This window comes from Thermobia domestica, chromosome 2, assembly GCF_964235325.1.
Source record: "Thermobia domestica chromosome 2, izTheDome1.hap1.1, whole genome shotgun sequence".
Classification (NCBI taxonomy): Eukaryota; Metazoa; Arthropoda; class Insecta; order Zygentoma; family Lepismatidae; genus Thermobia; species Thermobia domestica.
The window spans coordinates 224,165,987-224,186,983 of record NC_137455.1 but is presented as its reverse complement, the minus strand read 5'-3'; the positions used below and the strand labels follow the sequence as shown (position 1 = coordinate 224,186,983).

General features: G+C 37.0%; 1 protein-coding gene across 1 annotated transcript; it reads left to right on the top strand.

The window, feature by feature from the left end:
- Positions 1-11,331: 11,331 nt before the first annotated feature.
- LOC145678385 (uncharacterized) lies at positions 11,332-20,491 on the top strand. The gene is made up of 2 exons (XM_081748466.1): positions 11,332-12,717; positions 17,517-20,491. Exon 2 carries the CDS (start codon positions 17,528-17,530, stop codon positions 19,508-19,510), a length of 1,983 nt encoding a protein of 660 aa, XP_081604592.1. The 5' UTR covers positions 11,332-12,717; positions 17,517-17,527; the 3' UTR covers positions 19,511-20,491.
- Positions 20,492-20,997: the final 506 nt, after the last annotated feature.

Genomic DNA, 20,997 nt, shown 5'->3' with positions numbered 1-20,997 from the left:
AACGGCTTAATGACGGGTTATATAAATGCGTTTTTCATCCATGCTAGTGCACATGTGCACGTGCACTTCTTAACCACTGGTTATGTACGTGTGCCTATTCTACGGAAATGCACATATGCACGAAACGGCTTAAACACGGGTTATATAAATGTGTGCTTCATCCATGCAAGTGAACATGTACACATACATAACTTAGTCACATGTTATGTGCGTGCGCTTCATCTACGCAAATGCACATGTGCATATCACGGCTTATTCACGGGTTATATAAATGTGTGTTTCATCCATGGTAATGCACATGTGCACATGCACTTCTCAATCACGGGTTATGTACGTGTGCATCATCCACACAATGCATATGTGCATATAACGGCTTAAGCACGTGATATACAAATCTGTGCTTCATCCATGATAATGCACATGTGCACGTGCACTTCTTAATCACGGGTTATGTACGTATGCCTCATCTACACAAATGCACATGTGCATATAACGGCTTAATGACGGGTTATATAAATGCGTTTTTCATCCATGCTAGTGCACATGTGCACGTGCACTTCTTAACCACTGGTTATGTACGTGTGCCTATTCTACGGAAATGCACATATGCACGAAACGGCTTAAACACGGGTTATATAAATGTGTGCTTCATCCATGCAAGTGAACATGTACACATACATAACTTAGTCACATGTTATGTGCGTGCGCTTCATCTACGCAAATGCACATGTGCATATCACGGCTTATTCACGGGTTATATAAATGTGTGTTTCATCCATGCTAATGCACATGTGCACATGCACTTCTCAATCACGGGTTATGTGCGTGTGCATCATCCACACAACTGCATATGTGCATATAACGGCTTAAGCACGTGATATACACATCTGTGCTTCATCCATGATAATGCACATGTGCACGTGCACTTCTTAATCACGGGTTATCTACGTATGCCTCATCTATACAAATGCACATGTGCATATAACGGCTTAAGGACGGGTTATATAAATGTTCGTTTCATCCATGCGAATGCATATTTGCACATGCACTTCTTAATCACGGGTTATGTGCGTGTGCTTCATCTAAGCAAACGCACATGTGCACATAGCGGCTTAAGCAGTGTTATATAAATGTGTGCTTCATCCATGCTAATGCACTTGTGCACATGCACTTCTTAATCACTGGTTATGTACGTGTGCCTCATCCACGAAAATGCACTTATGCACATAACGGCTTACGCACGTGTTATATTAATGCGTTTTACAACCATGCTAATGCACATGTGCACGTGCACTTCTTAATCACGGGTTATGTGCGTGTGCTTCATCTACGCAAACGCACATGTGCACGAAACAGCTTAAGCACGGGTTATATACATGTGTGCTTCATCCATGCAATTGCACATGTGCACATGCATGACTTAGTCACGGATTATGTGCGTGTGCTTCATCCACGCAAATGCACATGTGCATATCACGGCTTATGCACGGGTTATATAAATGTGTGTTTCATCCATGCTAATGCACATGTGCACGTGCACTTCTTAATCACGGGTTATGTGCGTGTGTTTCATCTACGCACATGCACATGTGTACATAACGGCTTAAGCACGTGTTATGTAAGTGTGTGCTTTATCCATGCAAGTGCACATGTGTACATGCACTTGTTAATCACTGGTTATGTACGTGTGCCTATTCTACACAAATGCACATATGCACGAAACAGCTTAAGCACGGGTTATATACATGTGTGCTTCATCCATGCAATTGCACATGTGCACATGCATGACTTAGTCACGGATTATGTGCGTGTGCTTCATCCACGCAAATGCACATGTGCATATCACGGCTTATGCACGGGTTATATAAATGTGTGTTTCATCCATGCTAATGCACATGTGCACGTGCACTTCTTAATCACGGGTTATGTGCGTGTGTTTCATCTACGCACATGCACATGTGTACATAACGGCTTAAGCACGGGTTATGTAAGTGTGTGCTTTATCCATGCAAGTGCACATGTGTACATGCACTTGTTAATCACTGGTTATGTACGTGTGCCTATTCTACACAAATGCACATATGCACGAAAGAGCTTAAGCACGAGTTATATACATGTGTGCTTCATCCATGCAATTGCACATGTGCACATGCATGACTTAGTCACGGATTATGTGCGTGTGCTTCATCCACGCAAATGCACATGTGCATATCACGGCTTATGCACGGGTTATATAAATGTGTGTTTCATCCATGCTAATGCACATGTGCACGTGCACTTCTTAATCACGGGTTATGTGCGTGTGTTTCATCTACGCACATGCACATGTGTACATAACGGCTTAAGCACGGGTTATGTAAGTGTGTGCTTTATCCATGCAAGTGCACATGTGTACATGCACTTGTTAATCACTGGTTATGTACGTGTGCCTATTCTACACAAATGCACACGTGCATATAGCGGCTTAAGCGCGTGTTATATAATGTTTTTCATCCATGGAAATGCACATGTGCACGTGCACTTCTTAATCTCGGGTTATGTACGTGTGCAGCATCCACACAAATGCACATGTGCATATAACGGCTTAGGCACGGATTATATAAATGTGTGTTTCATCCATGCAAGTGCACATGTGCACATGCACGACTTAATCACGGGTTATGTGGGTGTGTTTCATCTACGCAAATGTACATGTGCACATAACGGCTTAAGCACGGGTTATATAAATGTGTGTTTCATCCATGCAGGTGCACATGTATACATGCACGACTTAATCACGGGTTATGTGCGTGTGCTTCATCCACGCAAATGCACATGTGTGTTTGCCCGGGTTCTGTATGTGTGCTTCATCCACGCAAATTCACATGTGCGGCTTAAGCACGGGTTATGTATGTATGCATCATCCACACAAATGAACATGTGCATATGTACGGCTTATGCATGGAAAGTGCACATGTGCCGTACAGGTACGTGTTGTCTGGGGTTATATAAATGTGTGCTTCATCCATGCTAATGCACTTGTGCACATGCACTTCTTAATCACTGGTTATGTACGTGTGCCTCATCCACGCAAATGCACTTATGCACATAACGGCTTACGCACGTGTTATATTAATGCGTTTTACATCCATGCTAATGCACATGTGCACGTGCACTTCTTAATCACGGGTTATGTGCGTGTGCTTCATCTACGCAAACGCACATGTGCCCATAGCGGCTTTAGCACGGGTTATATAAATGTGCGTTTCATCCATGCGAATGCATATGTGCACATGCACTTCTTAATCACGGGTTATGTGCGTGTGCTTCATCCACGCAAATGCACATGTGCACATAACGGCTTAAGCACGTCTTATAAAAATGCGTTTTAAATCCATGCAAATGCACATGTGCACGTGCACTTCTTAATCACGGGATATGTGCGTGTGTTTCATCTACGCAAATGCATATGTGCACATAGCGGCTTAGGTACGGGTGATATAAATGTGTGCTTCATCCATGCAAGTGCACATGTGCACGTGCACTTCTTAATCACTGGTTATGCGCGTGTGTCTATTCTACGCAAATGCACATATGCACGAAACAGCTTAAGCACGGGTTATATACATGTGTGCTTCATCCATGCAATTGCACATGTGCACATGCATGACTTAGTCACGGATTATGTGCGTGTGCTTCATCCACGCAAATGCACATGTGCATATCACGGCTTATGCACGGGTTATATAAATGTGTGTTTCATCCATGCTAATGCACATGTGCACGTGCACTTCTTAATCACGGGTTATGTGCGTGTGTTTCATCTACGCACATGCACATGTGTACATAACGGCTTAAGCACGGGTTATGTAAGTGTGTGCTTTATCCATGCAAGTGCACATGTGTACATGCACTTGTTAATCACTGGTTATGTACGTGTGCCTATTCTACACAAATGCACATATGCACGAAACAGCTTAAGCACGGGTTATATACATGTGTGCTTCATCCATGCAATTGCACATGTGCACATGCATGACTTAGTCACGGAGTATGTGCGTGTGCTTCATCCACGCAAATGCACATGTGCATATCACGGCTTATGCACGGGTTATATAAATGTGTGTTTCATCCATGCTAATGCACATGTGCACGTGCACTTCTTAATCACGGGTTACGTGCGTGTGTTTCATCTACGCACATGCACATGTGTACATAACGGCTTAAGCACGGGTTATGTAAGTGTGTGCTTTATCCATGCAAGTGCACATGTGTACATGCACTTGTTAATCACTGGTTATGTACGTGTGCCTATTCTACACAAATGCACACGTGCATATAGCGGCTTAAGCGCGTGTTATATAATGTTTTTCATCCATGGAAATGCACATGTGCACGTGCACTTCTTAATCACGGGTTATGTACGTGTGCAGCATCCACACAAATGCACATGTGCATATAACGGCTTAGGCACGGATTATATAAATGTGTGTTTCATCCATGCAAGTGCACATGTGCACATGCACGACTTAATCACGGGTTATGTGGGTGTGTTTCATCTACGCAAATGTACATGTGCACATAACGGCTTAAGCACGGGTTATATAAATGTGTGTTTCATCCATGCAGGTGCACATGTATACATGCACGACTTAATCACGGGTTATGTGCGTGTGCTTCATCCACGCAAATGCACATGTGTGTTTGCCCGGGTTCTGTATGTGTGCTTCATCCACGCAAATTCACATGTACGGCTTAAGCACGGGTTATGTATGTATGCATCATCCACACAAATGAACATGTGCATATGTACGGCTTATGCATGGAAAGTGCACATGTGCCGTACAGGTACGTGTTGTCTGGGATGTGGCTGAGTACTGGTTAAAGTAATGGCTGACCTTTGGTTTTCATAGGCCGACTACTGTTTTTTTCAGGGTTTCTGGTATTTTCTTTTTCCTGTGTAATTATGTATAAAAGATTTCCTATGCGAGCTACACAAACGTAAAATTTAAACACTGTTCTTTCTAATGACATATGCAGTAAAATTTATTAGTAAAAAATGATTTTTTTATACTTTAACAAAGTTGAAAATCTCCTTAAATGGTCGACTACTGGCACATTTACCCTATTACTTGAGATGCAAACTATAGTTGCAATTTTTTGAAGGAATGTTGCCTAACTGGAAAGTAGAACTTTACATATTGTTTTGTCTGTGAAACATATGCTTGTTTAGCTTTATTTGAAAGTGTTAATTTTGCCAAAAATATTGAACGTTGGAAAACCGCAATAGCATTTCCTTATACGGGCCAAAAAAAAGAGAGCTGATATTTCTAAAGGAGGCAATCGTAACAAAAACGGATAGGAGATAAACATAAATCGAAAATGTTATGTTGAAAAACATTTTCATTGATTTTGTCTTCTGCCTCAGGCACTGACAAGGTCAGACAAATATTGTCTATTACGTTTAAAATTGCCTAAAGGAAAGTTGAACAGAATACCACAGATCTTATCACTCAGTAATCAGTTGTGAAGTGCTCCCTTGTAGTCAAACAACATATATCGAAATAACGTGTTTTCTGCCTTTTAGCAAATAAAAACTACGATCTTTCTAGCTCTTGGAGTAACCAACTGCGCATGTCGTTTTATAGCTTCAACTAAAAGGGGTGCTCATTCAACGTGCAACTCTTGAAAAGGGTAGAAGTCAGAAATGGCTGAGAATAGAAAAGAGCGTGTTCTTGCTTTAGTGCAAGAAGGCTATTGCGCTGCACAAGCCGCTGAAAGGTGTGGAGTTTTACCAAGAACAGCACAGAAGTGGATAAAGCGTTTTCGAGAGACTGGAAAAACTATGCGGCGCCGAGGTAGTGGTAGGCGTCGTGTGACAACACCTGAGCAGGATGCCCAGCTTGTTGTTACTGCGCAACTTAATCCCAACATGACCGCCAGACAACTTCGGCACGCATCATCTTTTCCAGGCTCTCGAGATACTGCTGTACGGCGTCTTAGGGAAGCTAATCTTCACGCCCGTCGTGCTGCGGTGAAAGAATTCCTCTCGGAAGAGCATATAAGACGACGGCTTCAGTTTGCGGAAGAAAATGTGAACCGTGATTGGAGACATGTTGTCTTCACAGACGAATGCACATTTTCTTCCTCAAATAATGGCCCAGTAGTCGTGTATCGTCCGAGAGGCTCCAGGCATGATCCCAGATACGTTTTCCACAAACGTCACTGTGGACGCGTATCTGTATCTGCTTGGGGTTTCATGACATCACAGTGTCTTGGAGTACTCCATAGGGTAGAGGGGCGTCTTACAGGTGAGCAATATTTACATATCCTTCGGGATGTTAAGTTGCCATCTGTGCGTTTTATCTACCCCGATGGAGTAATCCAGTTTCAGCACGACAGGTCTCCGGTTCATATGTGTCAATTAGTTCAGAATTGGCTCTCGCAGCAGGCTGATTTAGAGGTCCTAGATTGGCCACCGCGTGGAGCCGATATGAATATAATTGAGACAGTATGGGCAGAGGTCAAAAGGGTGATTAAAGAGAACTGGCCTAACCCGCCTCCATCCACAAAAAATCAACTATGGAAAATCGTTGAAAACAGCTGGGAGGAAGTCTCCCGTAGTGAACGCTTTCTCCGCAGACTTACCGAAAGCATATCCAGAAGGCTCCAGGCAGTCATCGATGTAGAATGTCATTGGACCTCCTATTAGACACTTATATATAAACAGCCCTTTTCAGGGCTACGTATTCCCTTTCATTCTTTTTTTTTTTTTTTTTTTTTTTTGAATGTCAATGAAAATGTATCTACGTCACTTTCACCGTTAAACAATGAAAATGAAAAAAAAAACATAATAGCAGTGGACAAGACTCGATCGTGCAAACTTGTGTTTTGTAGTCTCTCACTTATCCCCTGAGCTACGAAGTAACACGTAGATTTTTTGAAAAAGATATTAGTAGTTCATAACAACACACTCCCTTTTTATGTAATTCATGTGCCCCTTGCTGCTATCGATGGCTTGAAAACAAAATGCTACACATTATCCCATATCATTTCACCAGTAGATTGCTGTTTTCTGATCAGTTAAAACAGGATTCCTGGATATCTAAGCGAAAAATGTATTTCTTTTTCATGTATTCTACGAAAAACCTAAAGAGTAAACAAAATCGAGACAAGCAACTTTCTCGAACAAACCACTCAATGTATCAGTGTCATTGCAAACAACGTCTCGCTGATGTAATGAATAACAACATGTAGTAAAGATCATGGGGTCTTCAGATCAAATACAGCTTCTCATATGGTTTTGTTTTCTACAGCACAATAGAATTTTTTAAAAAAAATATCCAGTCATGTGAGAAAAACAAATTTTGCAGAAATATAACATTTCGTTTTGAGAGGCGTATTAGCACGAAGAAATAGTTTTATTTCTTGCAATCCAAACCGTGAAGAATGAGCTAATGAATAGCGTTTATGGATCTTCCAATAAGCACCATCCAGTGTGTTGTCGTCGGCAACGTTATGTTTTTCCTTTTCTTTTTTTTTCTCGTTTTCGCGCATCACATTCTGTTTTTCAATGACTTCTAATGCTAAATTTTAATCCGCTGTTACTTCGTTCGTCGTTTTCACTTCCACCTACAATATTAGATTTAGGCATAGCTGACTATCCTCTAATTTGTATCGAAGTTTTGTCAAGTTTCTAGTGAACGTCAGCTAACCATTTTCTTCCAAGTACTAAATGTATTCAAATATTTATTTCAAACGACTGATTTGATTTCCCGTGATGATCGGACAGACAAACACTACGTCACTTTTACATATTGACCGCCTTATTTGGAACTTGCCCCATTTCCTCCTCAAAAGTGGATTTTTAAGGACAACGGAAGGTGGGCTCACATATTTTAAAATAAGGTGTTTATATCCATCTGTTCCTCTTACCAGATATGTGTTAATGAATCCGACTGGACCAAATGCTAAATACCGTATATTTAAAAGATAATTTCAAGTGCTTCATCCGTTTTGCTGTGAAGACAAGACACAATCTCGATGTCATCATTCTTAAATATTGAGCAAAAACGATACAAATTGCCCCTCTTCTCCATTTAGTACCGAAATTTCTAAACACGGTCGGACACGTGCACACTCGTTTTAAATAAGGAATTTATGTATCATATTTCATCTCACAAACGTGAGAGATTCTATTTTTGGCATACATTTTAACCCCCTCTCTTCTGTTTGGATCCGCATTTCAATAAAAATGGCGTGACAACAACCCAGTCCGAGGTAGGTGTTAACTTTGTTAATAAAATTCATTTCAAACGGTTCAGCCATTTTTCGTTATGATAAACAACGTGTTTTTAATTTATATACTATGCAAATATAGGTTAATAGTATTGTTCTGTCTTGTTATTTATTTATTTAAGTTATTTATTGATATAAAATTGAGGTGTTACGTTTAATGTTTAACAATACCTAGCATTTACCATGTTATCAACCGTGAAGTAGCGAATTTTGTGTCTAATATTTATATTATATTCAATTTAATATGTCACGCTAGTAGCAAATTAAGCATAAATGCGAAAACATTGTTCACTTTCAGTTCTCAAGAGAATTTCTTTCCTGTCTTTCTATTATTTTGTCAATAGCTTACAAAACACTGGCATCAGACTTTTGGAATTATATTTTTTAACGTTTTTCCCATAAACTCCCCTGAAAATTTAACCTGAATCGACCCTTACCGGGAATCGAACCCGAGACTACAAGAACCAAAAACACTCGCGCTAGCCACTAGACTTTTTTTATTTTTATTCCACGTTAATTAGTAAGCCCACGTTTCATATAGCCTCGCTGTTGAAAGTGTTACGTGAATATAGACTAGACCAAAATTAATTATTGGTGTCCATTTCAGGATCACTCAGTATTATGTTTTTAAGTGTTAGAGTGTTACAAAATCCAACACTTTTCAGTGCCTTATTAAACAACTTATTTTTTAAAAAAAGTCTTGAATGTGTATTCACGGATACATTAAGAATAAAAATCACTATTAGAAACAAACATTTGCAGTAAAAGGAAAAGCAGAAACTATTTGTGTAATAAAAATGTATATCTTTGTCAAAATATTTGTGACTTGGTGTAATCCATATTCACGTAACATTCCTCCACTAAAAACATGCTACCGAGTGATCTTGAAATGAACATCAGTAAAAAATTTTGGTCTAGTCTCTATTCACATAACAAAAGGAGCAAGAAACTAAAAATCAACTCAACACTACTTTTATACCACCAATAGCAGCAAGGGGCAGACGATACTATCCCGAAAAAATGCATTTATTCCTTTGACCCGCATTGCAAAGCATCGGACAATTTGCAACATCAATTACAAAAGCTTGAAGAGAAAGAATCTTTATGGACAATAAGTTTCTTACATACAATATTCAATTATAAAATGCCTACTACTTATCTTTCTTATTTAATTTATGGGGCGCGATGGTTCACTGGTAGAGCGCTTACCTTTGGTGCATGCGGTCTCTGGTTTTATTCCGTTCAAGTAAGCTTGTGGTGGACAACATTATGTCCGTGACTTTTCTCAAAGCATTTCCTTTTCCTTCCACTTTCTCATTCCACCAATTCTTATATCATTTTCTTACTTTAATTATCTTCTCCCTTAGCCTAAAATAGCAGGATTCTAGAACACTGGTCCGTATACCAATTGAGTGGTGATGAAGAAAGCAATCAACCTGGTTAATCTGCCTTCACTCGCTATCGCTTGCTCGACATTACTATATGAATTGTGTATTGAGATTTGATAAAGAAAAGAACCAAACTGGTTACTAATCCAAATTCTCCTCTATGTGAGGACCAGCAATCTAGAACCTTCCCGCCTAAAGGGCGTAATAGTGGAATGTTAAATATTTCATTTCATTTTCTAATTTAATTTAGCTCTTCCACATAATATTTTATCTGAAATAATAATAAGATATTATCAAGTGCTCGCAAAGCTGGGAGCGATCTCGGAATCTACCGTAATGTGCGGTAATCTTATTAAATATGTTTCACTACTAGATCAGTTGTTGAATGTTTCATAATGCTATACTAAATTCCATAAACATTCAAGCGAAATAAGTAAAATTGATGAGATTGACAATTTAAACCGCACAGTATTGCAAAGCTGGCGGTGTAAATATTTACTCCATTACGCAAACTCTGTTTCAAATACAACCATTATTATACAGTTCATTTTCATAAACTTGTTCTTATAGCAACTATATCATTTCTTATTTAAATTCAATTTATAGATAATTTTGTGTTACATATCAGCTGATACTCATGCTATAAACTATACAATAAGTTAACATTCGATGTAAATAAATAAGAAATGTATAATGTTACAGATTCTGGAATTGCAATTTAATTCAATTTTAAACTGTATACATTTTCTATATGATTGTTTCATTTACTTTATAAAAATCCAGATTATGATTTACACTAACTGTTTTAATTAAAAATACAAGCTTATACAGGGTGCGAGGAAAGTCACGGAACGGTCGAATATCTCGCGAAATATACAGATCAGCAAAACAAAAATAACACGTGTTAAACAGTTTTGAAAAATCTATCCAATGATACCAAACGCAACCCTCCATTCCCACACGGGGGGTAACTTTAAAATTTTAAATGGAAATCCCAATATTTTGTTGCACATTTTGTGTTCAGAATAAGTAACAGTGATTTGATCCAAAATTGAAAACAGTGCCTTCACGGATAGCACTTGAATCGACACATAAAAAATGGAGGCGGCAAATCTTTATGAAAATGTGGCCTCTCAGTGTCGAGCTCTGGGCCATGCGGTTAGCGCACGGGACTGCGGCATGAAAGGTCATGAGTTCGATTTCCACGCAGAGTAAAATTTTCATGTGATTTTTTTACCCACATAACGAATTCATACATTTTAACTTCCATAAAATAATGCATTTGTCCATATTTATTAATTTGCAAGAAAATACAAATGGTGACAAAAATGGCTTATTTTTGTTGTAAAGAACCCTACTACTAAGAACTACTTCATAAAGCTACTTTGCAAAACAATTATCGATATTGTATTCCATGTAACTTCATCTTCGCACACACTGTTTTCAATTTTTGATCAAATCACTATCACTTTTTCTGGAGAATCCACATATGAAATAAAAAATAGGGGTTCCCATTTAAAATTTTAAAGTTATCCCCCTTAGTCCCCAAGGAGGTAGGGATAGGTGATTGTGTTTTCTATCATTGGATAGCTTCTTTAAAACTATTTAACATGTGTTATTTTTGTTTTGGTGATATTTATACTTCGCGAGATATTGGACCTGTTGTATGAACATATATTTACTGTTATTTTTTTTCTTTTTCTTTTTCTTATTTTGTTTATCACCTTCGATGCACCTCCCCTCTTAGCAGTACTTACCTGGAATGTCACTGTATATAGTGTATATAAAGGATCGGGGTTCGATTATAAGTTAGTGTATTTCATAGTTGTTATATTATTATTTTTGAAGTCAATGTTAATATTGTATAAAAGACGAATCTTTGTTCTTTAAGCTATTGATAATGTGCCAGCCAAGAACAGGATGTAGGGTCACTGAAGGGTCACACATATGTGATGATAGTGTATGTACTTTCAAAATACTCTCTTTTGTAATGGTTTCTTTTTCAAGGAAGTAAGATAATGTACGCGTGTGTACATCACGCAGTGAGAGCATGGATTACTAAGTCCAGTTTCAAAGTCTGTATGATAGGTCTCCACGTGCATCCACGTGTCGACCTAAACTCATGTGATTATTCGATCTTTGTGCTTACGATAGTTTTATATACTAGTTGCTATACAAGGCTCGGCACATTCCGGGGAAGCACTTCGATATTGTTACTAAATTCTTCGCGGTCTGTATCGGCGACTTCTGTATCTAGCGTTACTGTATCTGAGACTACTGTATCTAGAATTACTGTATCTTGATTCGTCACAGTAACTTGTTTTATAACATCTTGTATTTTCGTCTATCTTATTAACGACATTTTTACATCGTATATTCTTATATTTTATCGTATCTGGTGTCTTGTTTTCTATCTGAAGTGGAACTTTAATAATTTTACTGAAAGAACAGTCAGTGAGATTTTGTAGTTGTTTGTTGTGGAATTTGTAACTTCTGTTTTTCTCATTAACTTCAATAAACTTATCACGCCTACCAAAAAGAGATCCTATTTTATTTGAAGAAAAAGAAGAACCTGCGCGAAACGCAAACGTTAATCATACAACAGGAAAATAAAGTGGTGGCAGCTAGGCAGGATCTCAACCGAAGTACACGAAGTTCGATTCCAGTGCACGTTCCACAGTTACCAAGTTGAACATTCATCATTGTAGTCAGAGTTCGTTCTTCGACACGAAGCTGATACGTTTTAAAATATCGTTACGTCCAGATACAGACCGCACTTCGTCGAGAATACCCTTTTTACTGTGAGTGCAAGAAGCTTGCCTGTTCAAGGTGTAGCGGATACCTCGGCGTACACACCGTTCCAGTGTTCCAGTTTTATTGCAACCAGTTCCAGAGATCCAGTAAGCAGTACCATTCTCAAGTGTGGCTGGTCCCAGTTGAGCAACATTCCAAGCCGAGATCTTGTGGAAATCCAGAGGCCTCATCTTTAAACCAACATCAGGAAAGTACCAGGATCGACGCCAGCAGCACCCCCCATCACAGGAAATTCAAGGTGGGTTACAATTTTCATTGCTTGTTTGAACTTCCAAAATTTGAAAGTGTTACGCCTGGAGATAGAAAAGATTTGTTCTTTGGTCACCGCGGTTGTTGTTTACTTGTGAAGTGAATAACGTAAAATCAAGACAAGAACAGTCTAGGATAGAAGGCTTTAGTATTCACCGTTCCTCTAGGGAAGGATTAAAATATTTCATTCGTTTAATCTTGGGAATACTTGGCAAAACAGAAGGTGTAAGAAAGGTATTGTCGCTAACAAAATTTTTGTAAATTTAAATTGTATAGTTTAACGTAAGTACTAGTTGCCAATGGCTACCACTGGTAGTGCTGATTCTTCTGATACAGAAGTAGAGTATTGTAGTGTTTCGGAGGCACTAAAGTTAATTTCAGTACCATTTTCGGGAAAAAGAGAAGCATTAGAAGAATTTCTGTCTAATGTAGATGCTGCTTTTGAATTGGTTGACCCAGCTAAGCATAGTACCCTTTTGAAATTTGTTAAAGCAAAAATAACTGGGGATGCTAGATCTAAATTGTTAGTTAGAAAAACCACTACTACGTGGGAAGCTGTTAAACAAATATTAATAGAAAATTATTCCATTAGACGAACTATTGATTTTATGCATGCCAGCTTTTTAGTGCTAGACAAACCAAAGCTGATTCAATTGCATCATGGGCAAGTAAAGTAGATACTCTTCAAAGTCAATTACGCGAAGCCGTTGCTCGTGTCATAGATGCATCTAAATTGCCAGGAGCTATAGCACTTGTTGAAATTTTAGCTAAAGCAAGTTTTATTCAGGGGCTAACAAATGACAGAATTCAGATGATTGTAAGATCCAAAAGCGATGATGATACATCCTTAGGATATATTATCGAACTCGCTCTAGAAGAAGAAACACAGATCACTTCCCACACTTCTCTCCCCTTTCCAAATGTAAATAGTAAGAAAGCTCAAAAGAAAGAATTAGTATGTTACCTATGCCATAAGCCTGGTCACACCAAAGCTCAATGCAAATTACAGAAAAGAAAGGAAAGAGGAAATTCTTCTAATCAGTTTATGAAAACGGTACATGTTTGTGAAATTTGTCCTGAGATCGCCGCGAGAGGCACAGGATGTAATAATGGTAATTCTCCTGAGATCGCCGCGAGAGGCACGGAAGGTTATAGCAATTGTTTGCAGGTTGCTAGTAAGGTAAATACTAGTGGAAATACTAGTAGGGTAAATACTAGTGGAAATGAGAGAATTTGTGATAAAGAACAAAGTTCTCTGCATTTTAATGAAGTAAAAGCCTGCAGTAGTCAGATGTGCTCAAGTTGTAATGGTCAGGGAAACCGCAAATGGATGTAAATAAGCAACCTGTTTGCATCTCAGATAACACGAAGGGTTGCATAGTAACAAATCAAGAAGAAGGTACTATTACGGCATTCATTAAAGAATTGCATGCTGATGCAACTTTTCTCTTAGATACAGGCAGTGATTTAAGTCTTTGGCAAATCCATGCACTTCCATGCAGTTTTAGAAAGAATATCGATACAACACAAACTGTGACATTGAAAGGATTAAACAATGTTAAAACTAGGTCACTAGGTACTATTTATCTAACGTTAGTGATAAAAGGAGTAGAATTCTCACATAAATTTCACATTATTTCGGAAGGATGCTTATCAAAAGGCAGACACATTCTTGGACGTGATTTCTTGAAACAAAAAAATTGTTTGTTAGAATTCCATCCTCCTCCTCCTCCTCCCTTGTCAACACATGCTTACCAGAAACTTGACCTTAAGGGCAGCGATAAGCTTATACTACCGTTGACATATAGTATTCCAGCTCGATGCGAGAAGTTAGTTTTTGTTCCCACAAACAGCACAGGAATTGGAATTGTAGAAAAACGAGAAATTAAACCGGGTGTTTTTCTTTCTTCTTGTTTGACAGTAGCGAAAGAAAATAAATGCATAGCTAGTGTGTTAAATGTAAATTCTTCAGTAGAGAATATTACCTTAGATCCGATAGACTTAGAGAAATTAGAAGAAAACCATGTTTTAAATATTCAGTGTGAAAAAGACAGGGTTCCACAAAAGTCAAATTCAGAAAGTTTAACTGAACGTTTAAAATTACTTCATAAGCTTTTAAGGCTAGGTCATTTACCACCCAAAGAAAAAGAAAGTATACTTGAACTTTGTGATGAATTCAATGATGTTTTCTTTCTACCAGGAGACAAACTAACTGCTACAAATGTTCTTGAACATGAAATTATTATTGATCCTAAACATGTAGGCAAAATTGTTAACAAAAAGAATTACCGAGTGCCAGAATGTCATAAGGAAGAATTAAATAGACAAATAGAAGAGTTGTTAAAACAAGACATTATAGAAGTTTCTACTTCTCCTTGGAACAGTTCTATTTTCCTTATTCCAAAGAAACTCGATGCATCAGGAAAACAGAAATATAGACTAATAGTCGATTATCGATCTGTCAATGATTTATGTGTCCATTCGTCCTTTCCGTTACCTAACATAGACGATATTTTGAGTAATTTAGCCAATGCGCGTTACTTTTCCAGTTTAGATCTCCATAGTGGGTACCATCAATGCTATATTAGGGAAAAGGATAGACCTATAACTGCATTCAGTACACCTGAAAATCATTATCAATTCAAGCGACTTGCTTTCGGTCTGGCGACAGCACCGGCCACTTTTCAAAGATTGATGAATACAGTGTTAGCAGGGCTGACAGGTACGAGTTGTTTCATCTACCTGGATGATTTAGTGGTCTTCTCTAGTTCTTTAGAAGAGCATAATAGTAGATTACGTGTGATTTTGCAAAGATTTCGCAAAAGCAACCTGCAGTTAAGTGTAGATAAGACTGAATTTTTAAAGCCAGAATTAACATACTTAGGACATGTCATTACACCTAACGGAGTAAAACCAGATCCAAGATTAGTGGAGAAAGTTCAGGACTTTCCTGTTCCTCAGAATAAGAAACAAATTAAGGGATTTCTAGGACTTACTGGATATTATAGGAAATTTCTAAAAGACTACAGTAAAATTGCTTTACCCTTAACGTCCTTATTAAAAGAAGACGTCCAGTTTTCTTGGGGAGTCAAACAACAACTTGCATTTGATTCTCTTAAAGAGAAATTGACAACTCCTCCAATTTTGCAGTATCCTGATTTTAAAAAGCCTTTTATAATCACATCGGATGCTTCGGCATTTGCCTGCGGAGCTATTCTCTCACAGGGTGAAATAAACAAAGATCTTCCAATTGCGTATGCTAGTAGAGTTTTCAATAAAGCAGAGAGATCGTATTCAGCGACTGAACGGGAACTGGCGGCTCTAGTGTGGGCTAGCAAAGTTTTTAGACCGTACATTTACGGAACAAAAGTAACTTTTGTCACAGATTGCAAGCCACTAACGTGGGTTTTTAGAGTACAAAATCCGACATCTAGACTTTTAAAATGGAGAATACTTTTAGAGGAATATCAATACGAAATTGTGTATAAGAAAGGAAGCTTAAATACAAATTCTGACGCCTTGTCACGAATGTATTCTTTAGATGTTATTGAAGAAGAAGATAGGGTATCAAATTGTGATTCACAACAGAAAGAAAAAGCTGAAGCTTTAGACTTAGAAACGAAAAACAAAATTTTAGAAGAGTTTCATACCCAAATTCTAGGTGGACATATAGGAATGAATAGATGTTATGAAAAGATTAGGAAGTACCTTTCTTTAAATAATATTGACATTAAAGAATGGCCAAAATTGAAGGAAGATGTTGAAGATTACATAAAAGGGTGTGAAATATGTCAAAAGAATAGGAACACACAACAAAAGGTAAAAATGAAGATGGTAATAACTGACACGCCCAGTACAGTTTTTGAAAAGGTCTCTTTAGATTTAGTCGGGCCTCTCCCAGAAACTTTAGAACACAGAAACAAATATTTATTGACTGTACAAGATAACCTTTCAAAATTTGTTATTGCGATTCCCATCCCTTCTCAAGATGCTGATACAATCAGCAAAGCCTTTGTCGAGAATGTAGTGCTAAAATTTGGCATTCCACACAGTATATTGTCTGATTGCGGAAGTAATTTCTTAAGCGATGTCTTCACGCGTATTTGTAAATTGTTACAAATAGAAAAACTACATACTACCCCATACCATCCGGCATCGAATGGTGGTATAGAAAAATTCCATCAGTCTTTAAAATTTTTCTTGCGATGTTATGTGGCAGAAAATCAGAATAATTGGGACGAATTAGCATCATATGCTACTTTCTGTTATAATACCACTCCTCATAGTTCCACTCAATATACTCCCTTCGAACTGTTATTCGGGAAACCTGTAAATGTACCAGGTGTATTACAAAGAAAACCCTCTGAAGTTGTATACAATTACGATGACTATGTAAAACAGTTGAGACACAAATTGCAGGAGATGCACGGATTAGCTAGAGCAAACCTCATTGACAAAAAGGAGAAAAGTAAAGAATATTATGATAGAAACGAAAACGAATGCATTTTTCAGAAAGGAGATAAAGTGTTATTATATGATGAGTCAGTCCGCCGCGGCAGATCAAAGAAACTTGACAGTCTCTGGCGCGGACCGTACGATATAATTCGAACAAAAGGTGTAAACTGTACCTTAAAGGTTGGCAAACAAGAGATGACTGTGCATGCCAATAGATTAAAGATGTATTATTAAGTAACTCAAATTCTTCATGTTATCTTGTAAAAAAAAAAAAAAAAAAAAAAAAAAAAAAAAAAAAGTAAGGAAAGTAAAATAACGTTTCTATATTTACAGGATTGTTCAAAATGATAGGACTTAAAGCTATTCTACTGGTTTCTCTTATATGTAGTAGTCTAGAGCTTGGAGCACGCATAAAGAAATTTGAAAATACGGCAGGTATTTATTATGACTCTTTAGGAGAGGTTCAGTTATATAATACTTACTGGCAATTGGTCTCTTACGTTAACTTAACTAAGCTAGATATAAGCTTTCGTAATTTGGAAACTTACGTAGATAGGACACAAAACCTGTGTAGACACTCAGTGGTAAAATCAAATAAAACAAGTTGTGCTACAGTGTTCGTAAATCAAGTTTTGACTAAGGTATCTGATATCAAAGAGGTTAAGGAAATAATAAAAGAAGTAACAAAAATTTCTTCGCAAGAAAGTAGAAGAAAACGAGGGTTAATAGATGGTATTGGTCACCTTGCTAAATTTCTATTTGGCACCTTGGACGATGAAGATGCCAATTATTACACTCAAAAAATCAATAAATTAGAAAAAGAACAGTTAGATTTCTTGAAATTGAGTAAAGAGCAGATGACTATTGTTAAATCTACCCTACAAGGTATTAATAAAACTCTTCACACAGTGGAGACTAACGAAAATATTTTGAGTCAAGGTTTAGAGCATATAAGTAAAGAGATATCAAAAAGAGAGAGACATTTAAATGAAGCATTTTTGGATTTAAATTTAAAGTATACAATAAATGAACATATCGCAAAAGTTGAAAGGTATTTAAGAGATTTAAAGGATCAGTATGAAATTGTTTTGCAAGCAATTTTAAATGCACAGAAAGGTGTATTACAGCCTCACATAATCACTCCTTATCAAATAATCCAACATTGGAAGGCTAGTCAAAGTGACCTCCATAGTGCGTTATCTTTACCAATTGGGACAAGTACTAGGAATAGTTACTTGTTATTGAAAATAATTAATTTAGATGTGTTTATCAATAATGGAATATTAGCCTATGTAATTCGTCTCCCTTTGACAGATTCCATTCGTTATCTAGTATATAAGTTAACTCCCTTCCCCACTAAAATAAAGAATACAACAAATAAGTTTGTTTTTATTCAACCTGAAAAACCTTACCTTTTAGTTGATTCAATTAAGCAATATTACGCAAAAATGACTGAAATTGAGTTCAATAAATGTAAGATTCTTAAACAAGATTGGTTTTTGTGTAAACAAACGTTTCCTATCTTGTCTAGTCATATAAATCAAGAGTGTGAAATGAAATTATTACAATATGTTCATTATGTTCCCATGGATTGTAATAAACATGTGATACAAATTGATCATTGTATATTCGTAACCTTAAATAATAATGAGTGGATTTTTGCTGCTCCACAGGAAGAGAAAATGACAATATTATGTAATGGATTTGAACCTTATGATTTAATTCTAACAAATTCAGGTATTATTCATCTAGATAATAATTGTAAAGCTTATGGTTTGAAGGCGATCCTCCAAACACAAACATGGTATGAAACCAATGTTACAGGTAAAGACTTTACTCCGAAATTAAATCTTACTGATAATTGTTGTGAAATATTAAATTCTCATATATACCTGGAAGATATGCAAATTAACCTACCTATTCAGCATGTAATTAATTCGGTTAGTGACTTAAAAGTAGCAAGCCATAAAATTCAGGAAGTAGAAAAGAAAATAGATGATGAACAATGGAAACTACTTCATTCTGAAAAGGTAACCCATCTCTCTTGGTTTTCATATTTTGGTACAGTTCTGATAGCTCTAATATTAATATTTTGTTGTTGTTACCGATGTAAATGTTTTCGCTTTTTCAAAAGGTATTTTGATGATGATAGCTGTTGTAAACAAATATGCATTAAACCTTTTATTATTACCAAAATAAATCAAAAACAAGATACCACTGAGCCTGTAGTCATGTCAAAAATTGCAGAGCAGCTTACTGAGATTACAGATGAGTTACAGGTAGCTGTTCCCCCTAAGAAAAGTCCTAATCTACGTAAGGAAAGGTAAAAAGAAAATCTTTTAATGTTTCATATCAGACTGTGAATTTTCAGTATCCAAATTCGCAACCAAATTCGCAATTTGATATGAAAATTCAAAAAAGGAGGGAGGTGTTGTATGAACATATATTTACTGTTATTTTTTTTCTTTTTCTTTTTCTTATTTTGTTTATCACCTTCGATGCACCTCCCCTCTTAGCAGTACTTACCTGGAATGTCACTGTATATAGTGTATATAAAGGATCGGGGTTCGATTATAAGTTAGTGTATTTCATAGTTGTTATATTATTATTTTTGAAGTCAATGTTAATATTGTATAAAAGACGAATCTTTGTTCTTTAAGCTATTGATAATGTGCCAGCCAAGAACAGGATGTAGGGTCACTGAAGGGTCACACATATGTGATGATAGTGTATGTACTTTCAAAATACTCTCTTTTGTAATGGTTTCTTTTTCAAGGAAGTAAGATAATGTACGCGTGTGTACATCACGCAGTGAGAGCATGGATTACTAAGTCCAGTTTCAAAGTCTGTATGATAGGTCTCCACGTGCATCCACGTGTCGACCTAAACTCATGTGATTATTCGATCTTTGTGCTTACGATAGTTTTATATACTAGTTGCTATACAAGGCTCGGCACATTCCGGGGAAGCACTTCGATATTGTTACTAAATTCTTCGCGGTCTGTATCGGCGACTTCTGTATCTAGCGTTACTGTATCTGAGACTACTGTATCTAGAATTACTGTATCTTGATTCGTCACAGTAACTTGTTTTATAACATCTTGTATTTTCGTCTATCTTATTAACGACATTTTTACATCGTATATTCTTATATTTTATCGTATCTGGTGTCTTGTTTTCTATCTGAAGTGGAACTTTAATAATTTTACTGAAAGAACAGTCAGTGAGATTTTGTAGTTGTTTGTTGTGGAATTTGTAACTTCTGTTTTTCTCATTAACTTCAATAAACTTATCACGCCTACCAAAAAGAGATCCTATTTTATTTGAAGAAAAAGAAGAACCTGCGCGAAAGGCAAACGTTAATCATACAACAGACCGTTCCGGGAATTTTTCCGCACCCTGTATACAGTATTTTATCTCTCTCTTTCGCACTCTCACTCTCTATATTACAACTGAGTGTTGCAATAGGTATCAAGAACATGAATAATTTTCATTTTGGCCGTATGGTTTAAGGTTGGTATTCAGATCACAAATCTGTTCTCATTATAACGGATGTGGTATTAACGTTAATAAGGATCGTTAACGTTCCACATTTTAGTGTCTTCGTATATAGCCTAATTGATGAACATAGTGAATAAATGTGACTGAGCTTTGAAAAGTGATTGTTCATCTGGTCTTGTGTTTTTAAGCACTTCAAACTAGACATTTATATTTTAAAAAATATTTCACTATATTGAAAAAAAAAAAGCGTTCCGCACTCAGACTCGAACTACCACCCTTCGGTTCTAGAATTTCAACAGCATTGCTAAACCCG

Coding starts and splice junctions, on each gene's coding strand:
- LOC145678385 (XM_081748466.1), top strand. CDS start 17,528: ATGATAGGACTTAAAGCTATTCTACTGGTTTCTCTTATATGTAGTAGT.